We start from the raw sequence: 7,173 nt of genomic DNA, 5'->3' as shown, positions 1-7,173 counted from the left end.
ATCGAGCCAAAAATCTCCGCTTCCAAAAGTATGTCAACTTTCTTAATATTCGCCATATTCAAGACTACTTTTCAAGAGAAGGCAGAATAAGATCAACCATCAAGGCCTGGAATACGGACGGAGATCAGGCTATCATTGAGTTATATTCTTAAGGTTTTGCGTTTCCCTTCAGAGGAGACTGCAATCAAGCATTTAAATTTTCAACTGGATCGAGATGATGAATCAAAAGTTATGATGCTCTCTCTCTCAAAGCGCAATACGTAACTCTCCATAGAATGAATGAGCTAGTTCTCTTCTGGTAATGATCACAACAAGAAGACGAACAAGTTCATTCTTTCCAAGTTGAGTTTCGTATTGAGCTTTGAAGGGCATAACTTCTGATCTTCTGATACAGTTGTTGGATTTGATGGGGACGCCATTAACATTTGAAGCAGAATGCAATTCTTTGCGCGGGTAATCGAATTTTTAAGTGTCTCGTTCGATACTGTCAAATTTTCTTTCCCGAGAGTAAGACTTTGTTTTTATTTCAAAGAAAACGTATGTTAAACTTCAGCTTAATTGAATAATTAGGTTGAAAGTTGCGTCGTTTCAAAGAAGGAGCAAGCAAGCGCAAAAATAGGTAAAAATCAGTGAAACACGCACATTTCAAGGGAAACCAATAAACAAAAGCACAAAGCTGAACAAAAAACCGACTGACCGTACCTTTTTTGTACCCATATGATTTTTAATACAGTTTATAATAAATTGACCTGGGCATTGATTGATTTCATTCGTTTTGGCACATTCTTGTAAAAGACTTTTGTCCACTAAAAAAAGGAAGAAATTAAAGCAAACTTGTCCCAATTTATAACAATGAAGGCCAAAATGTATTATAGTGGGCAAAAGTCTTTTACAGGATCCAGAACCCAAGCTACTTAAAACAACGAAGTCCACTTCTCTTCTTTCCGGCTCCTTCATTGTTCAATTTGCTGCCTTCAAATATTCGTAGGGCGTATGTAGGCGTTGATCCAGTAGCAGGATTTAAGTCAGACTTGGACAAGTTTTTGACTAAAATTCCCAATTAACCTTAGATTCCAGGGTTTAGTCAGATCAGCCAATTCTAATTCGTTGGTCGATCAAATAATACATATAACTAAAAGTTATGTAAAACGAATAAATTTCTCGTCTTGAACTGCTGTAATTCCAGTCCCAGTAGTGGTAAGGAAGTCCGCAAAAAAAAAAAATCCAAGCAAAGAAAAAGATAAAGTTCTGAAATTGGTGAAAAAGCGCTAATACGACATGAACTTTCACAAAATCAAGTTAAAACTTAAAAAAATTGGTGAGGTTTCATAATGAGTATGTTTGCTATTTGGTTATTTTAATTTAACATATTCATAAGTTCTTTAAAGCTTAAATCACTAAAACAAATGGAATACATGAAGGGTAATCAGGGAAAGCAGCTTTCGAGCTTAAATCACTAAAACAAATGGAATACATGAAGGGTAATCAGCGAAAGCAGCTTTCGAATGTTTTTCCCCGAGAGTCACTGATTACCAAAGGGCAATGAATACTAGTGTTACAAGCATCTTTTAGCGAGAACGGATTATTTTCTCACCTGAATGCCAGACATCATGGAGAGAGTTCGCTCTTGACGTCCGATGATTTCGTCCATTTTCCGGTGCAAATCCGACAAAACGTTTTTCATCTCGGATTGACCTTGAAAGATCTGCTGAAGCTCCTTGTCCTGGTCAGAGAACCAGTTGTCCCATCCATCCTCGTTCTTCATCACCTAAAAAAAGTCCATAGCAATTTATGAAAACCAACTACAATAAAGTTGGTTCGTACATTGGATTGGTCGACAATCCCGCCAATCTTCATCCCATTTTGCCAACATACATCTCTCCGTTCTTCTTGGGAATGAGGAAAACTGAAGACTCAATTCGCTACCAAAAGGCGACTAACAAGCGGAAAGGCCGCCTTTGGCCTTAGTAACGCTTTAGTAGCCGCTTGTCAACATCTCAACTCAAGAGATGTGTTTTCTTCTCGACTGAGCCCTTTGAATCTTGGAGAGAAAATCCAATCTGGGCGACGACAAAAGCTAAGGAGAGCCTCTTCAACGTTACTGGGTGACCAGACATTCGGCGGGGGGGATTCGAACGAAAAATTAAAGCTGAGGGAGTTTTCATTTTTGAACTATGAGGCCTTAAACCTCAAAGGTATTTGGGAAAGCACTAGTCGCTTACGTATTCCCCACGTATTACCCATGAATGCAGTCAAAGGAATTTTTTTGCCAAACTGATGGGTGCTTTTTTGAACTCAGGATGCCAAGGGGTTCAAGCAAATTTGAACAGCGGAAAAAATCGTGGTAAAAAGATGTACTTTGATAAACATTTCACGAATATTAGAAACACACTTCTACCAGATTATGTTTTGGTCGCTTTGACATCGTACTTTTAAATCTGGAAACTATTGATGGATTTGGGTTACGTTACGCCACTATAAGGATTTTAAAATGTGAGTGAGTGAAATAATAAAATAATGTACCAAGTAATTGATCGATTGTTCTCAAATTCATTTGAAAGCAAGAAGCCACCAGAGAGCAAAACGATTGAAATAACACCGTTTTCGTACGGAAATGAGGTCGTAGCTCATTTAATTTGATCCCCATGGCATATTGAATTTTAAAAAAGCACCCGTAAGTGCGCCAACAGTTATGTTGAACCAATTCATTGCGCTCTTATTAGGCTTTTCAATTAAATATAAATCTTTATCTTGGGCACCCTACCCCCGATCGAGTTCTACTTCTTGCCAAGATCTGCTTCAAATCAATAATATCGATGGACAATTTGTATCACAAAAGACATGCCAAAGTGAAAGCAAAAATTGCTGAAAGATACCTGCTTTTTCAAAACACTTGTCTTTTGTCGCAAATCCGAACGAGTGTTGTAAATTGGGGACACATCGTAAAAGGAATAAGTACCATTCACATGTTTTAGGATTTTCCCCGATGAATGCAGGTCTACACCTGATCAAACACATGTTCCGTTATCCCCCCATACAAAGGGCTTATATTTCGCCAAAATAAGACTTAGTTCTATCAATGTTTTCCTTCACTATTCCAGATTTCAAATAAAATGCACGGCAATTCATCTTGGCTCTCCCCCCGTATAACCTTAAGATACATCTTTCCGCTCTTGGCTCTCCTTAAAACGAGAAAGAGACCCTCATCTCGTTTTCGTTGTGTACTTTGGCGTATTGGCTGTATTTTGGGTTGTCACGCCACCAATTTCCCCCGAAGTACACCTAGAACAGTTCGTGTCTTACCTGATCGGGATGCTCTTTGGCCCATTGGTCTTTTTGGCCTTGGAGCTTCTTCTGGTATTGCTCGAACTCGGCCTCGAATTTCTGACTTTCCGCGTCTTGAACGTCAGGAACCGTGCCCACACCCGGAGTTCTTAAGCTACTCGTGGAGAACTTCAACACATCGTGGTCATCTGAAAGGGGAACATGGGTTTGACAAGATCGAACTCGGTCTCGAGAGAAAAAGTATTCAGGATATCTCACCCGCCAAACCGCCGGTGGCGGCAGATACTCCGAAGTAACCGTACTTGGGGAGGATGACATTTTCTACGCGCAAACAGACCTCATAATCGCGATCATTATTGCTCATACCATTGTGGAACAAGACCTGCAAAAAGAGATCGGGATTAATTGGCTTCCATAGGCACAAGCTTCATGGCAGATTCCTCTTCAGTATGAATTTGGATATCATCTGAACGATTTTTTTTTTTGCGGGCTGCCAGAAAATGGCCATCTCCAAAGGTTCGCTTTGGTATTGCCGTTTTCATATTGAACAACCCCGATGTCTTTAGATGAATCGAGGCGTTGGATGAGATGACCTGCATTCAATTGAGCACACTCACTGTGAGAATGTTGTTGAAGTACTCGATCTTGGCCTTCACAGGGAATGGTTTATTTCTGAAGTCTCTCAAACATCCAGCCAATTGTTGGGTGGAGCCATCATTTTGATGATCGTAGGCCTTGGTGCCGTCGTTGACAATAGCCATTATGTAAGGATTGTTATGTTTATTATCGTTGTCGAATGAATCAAAGAAGATTCCAAGGCCATTCCATCGATCGGATGATCCAAACACCTAAAATTCGAGAGAGCAGCGTCAGTTATAGAAGATTTGAAGGAGAAGTCAATTTGCAACATAAAGGTCACGAGATGGACGAATTATGTGTCACAAAACGTCTTGTTCTAAATTATAGTGATTTGATGACGCCACACACAGGGTTTTTTTTTCTTTACAGCTGCATGTGCTTGATAAGAACGAGACATAGGAACTTACGAACCTGGTGCATCACACTTTTATAAAGACTAAAATTTACGCTAAACGGGGCTGTTTAGCCCACATAGAAGCAAAAATACTAATAAAATTGTTATCTATATATAAGACAAGTGAGCAAGGCTTTCGATATTCACAGCGCAAATTGTATTTTGCGCACATCATCTTAAAAGCAAAGAAGTTACCTCGAAACCGAGGTTCGACGTGATCTTAAAACGGCTAAAACTCCTCCACTGTTTGATTATCTCAGTGGATTAAGTAAAATCAATCGATTTGATTCTGGTTTCCAAAGAAACTTGTATAAGATGGGCAAATGTCCCGAAACCAAGAACAACTAATCTTCCACACCAAACGCAAACTGTTGTGGTACGTCCAGCTTTTGTAAATCAACATTCTGAGACAGGGTTGTTATGGGTGAAGTCAATCAAATTTGCAGACATGATTAGACAAACGTGCCTCAAACGCACTCACGTGGTGAACGTCATTATAAGCCGATTCCTAGATCAAAGGACAGGAGAAACAAAACGATCATTACATTGAGAAACAATTTCTCCCCGAAACAATCCCACCCACTGAACTTATTACGGATAAACAATATTTTCGATTGCTTCGGTTATTACGTGTATGTCCTGCTTTTGACCCTTGATGGCGCTTCCTCGCGAAGGCATCTATTCCGTAAGCAAAGCCAAGGTTAGTTAGTCACTATCAAGGTCCCAAAATGAGGCCTGGCGCTCAAGTATTATCTTAAGTCATACTAATGGAGACGATGATGCCTTACCGGACCTTCGACCCCTTTGTTGGCCGTGTACCAGAAGGCCAAGCCATCGGCACCAATGCGACCACGACCCGTGACACGGAAATGTAACTCCACTTCCCACCAATCGAAATTAGTCATGAGCTTGGACCAGATTTGACCCTTTTGCGATCGGAGCGAAGGCGTGATCCGAACACTTTCCTCACTGGCAATGGCATCTGGAATGGGTCAGGAAAAAAAAATGAAGGCTTCCGTCATTTGAAGAAACAATTGAAATCTGAGGGGTGGGGACGAAATGCCTTCTTGGTGTCGGCTGGCTCGTTGAAGTCTTTCTTTCTGATTTCATCAGGCTACTATTAGTTTTGGCACATTTCAAACCGTTTGGCTAGTTTATATTGACGGAAGCAATGGGGTAACCCATGGCTTTTAACGTTCATGACAGGCCAATCCGGTGTTGATGGGCAGAAGTTCCCGTCCAGAACAGGTTAGATTTAAAACGGTTATCATCGCCATGCTCTTTCTTGGCAATGCACTCTCCAAGCTTTGGGGGATTTGGGACAGACCCAATCCAACTCTAGTCAGGCATTCCTAAGCTTCCCCACGTTATTTCGAACCGGGAAAGGTGGGCAAAAACCCATTCATCACTCGGGCTTCCAAGGGGGAATGTATGGTCGTTACATGTCTTCCATTTTTGGGTCAGCTGCCACTCTCTCGACATGTAGCTGCTGTACAGTAGAAACGTTGCCAATACATTTCGTAACAATTACCGATAGCCGTGAACGTACGATGTGTGTGACTCCACATTGATTTTTGTCTGTCGTGAGTTCGAATCTCGATGAGCGGAATCTTTTTTTTTTTCATTGCAGAATTAAGCTCTAATCTGCCGCTATGGTCGAGGCCTTGCAACCGAGCTGCCGCAGGCTTGCGCCGCGGCCTAGGCGCCCCAGGCCCTTGCAACCGAAAGGTTAGGTTAGTTCAGGTTAGGTTAGGTTTTATTCTCTTCTCGAAGGACCAAAATATCAGCTGACCCAAAAACGGAAGATGTGTAACGGCCATAGGGGGAATGGGGGCATGGTTTGAAGAGCATCAAGTCCATCGTAATGGATTCTGGAACCTTTGGCATTCTAGATTCTCTTGGGCTTTGAATGGTATGCCAAGCATGCATGGCCTTTGCTCTGGCGTGAACGCATGGATGGACGGATGGACGGACTTACTGCCGGAATACTCAAAGAAGGGCACGGAGCCGTCCTTTTGGGCCAGATAGGGCGGTTTGAAGCTGTACTTGTACTCGAAGCGCTTGAGCACGCCCAAGCCCGGGGGCGGTGGAGCGGGCGGCGCATTTTGCTGTCCGCTCAAGCCCACGCCCACCAATCCGAAACACAACCACGTCAGCCACACCCGCATGGTTTGGGAGCTGCGAGATCGATCTAGGAACCACGGAGGTAGCACCACTTGCTCTTGGATGAGAGGGATTTTCCGATCGTCGCCCTGACCTCCCTGACCTCCTGAGCTACAGTCTGTCTGTCAGTCTGTCTGTGAGTCCGACACAAGTACAGACAAGTACTCACTAAATATTTGTGAGCTTATCTGGCACTCGAGGTTTCGTTATTCGTGCCGAGGCGTTTGGCGTTGACCAGTAAAAGACCTATTTTATGAGTTATGCCAGAATTGGAAGGAAAAAAAGCAGCGCTACAGTACTCAATTTCAGGAACTGATATTGAGTCGTCAGGCCAATAGGTTGATGCTAATCATGCCAGTCCGAAAAGTCCGGAAAAAAAGGAGTTTCTTAAGACCACCTAGTTCTTTTTATATAGGTTGAGTTTCCAATCCTGTTGAAAATCACCATTAACTTTGCTTTCAATTTGTTATTGAAAAATGAAATTGACCATTCTTTTGACTTGTCAATCTTAAAGAATCATGGCATCTTTCCACATTATATTCATTTTCAATTTTAATCGCGGTGTCATATTAGCCCTTTTCTGTTTTGGATGTGTTCATTACTGCTATCTAATAACACCATATTTCTCTCTTGAGAAATGAAGAGAAAACTAACACCCAACACCAATGTATTGAGCCAACGTATGAACAAGA

At 41.9% G+C, this 7,173-nt stretch overlaps 1 protein-coding gene across 3 annotated transcripts in view; it reads right to left on the bottom strand.

Moving 5' to 3' along the window:
- LOC131877202 (protein ERGIC-53-like) overlaps positions 1 to 6,625 on the bottom strand; it is a 13,814-nt gene extending 7,189 nt beyond the window's left edge. The window contains exons 1-7 of one of the 3 annotated variants that reach the window (XM_059222809.1): positions 6,297 to 6,625; positions 5,107 to 5,300; positions 4,949 to 4,996; positions 3,903 to 4,133; positions 3,544 to 3,667; positions 3,304 to 3,473; positions 1,595 to 1,768 (exon numbers count right to left, since the gene is read on the bottom strand). In XM_059222809.1, the coding sequence (XP_059078792.1) occupies positions 1,595 to 1,768; positions 3,304 to 3,473; positions 3,544 to 3,667; positions 3,903 to 4,133; positions 4,949 to 4,996; positions 5,107 to 5,300; positions 6,297 to 6,486 (1,131 nt within the window). In that variant the 5' untranslated portion in view covers positions 6,487 to 6,625. Of the gene's footprint in view, positions 1 to 1,594; positions 1,769 to 3,303; positions 3,474 to 3,543; positions 3,668 to 3,902; positions 4,134 to 4,799; positions 4,827 to 4,948; positions 4,997 to 5,106; positions 5,301 to 6,296 lie in introns of all 3 variants that reach the window. The other 2 variants (XM_059222817.1, XM_059222825.1) reach the window with 2 other exon arrangements.
- Positions 6,626 to 7,173: the final 548 nt, after the last annotated feature.

Source organism: Tigriopus californicus, chromosome 1 (genome assembly GCF_007210705.1).
Source record: "Tigriopus californicus strain San Diego chromosome 1, Tcal_SD_v2.1, whole genome shotgun sequence".
NCBI classification, from domain to species: Eukaryota; Metazoa; Arthropoda; class Copepoda; order Harpacticoida; family Harpacticidae; genus Tigriopus; species Tigriopus californicus.
Note: the sequence above shows the minus strand (reverse complement) of the source record. Positions and strands in the feature narration are given on the sequence as shown.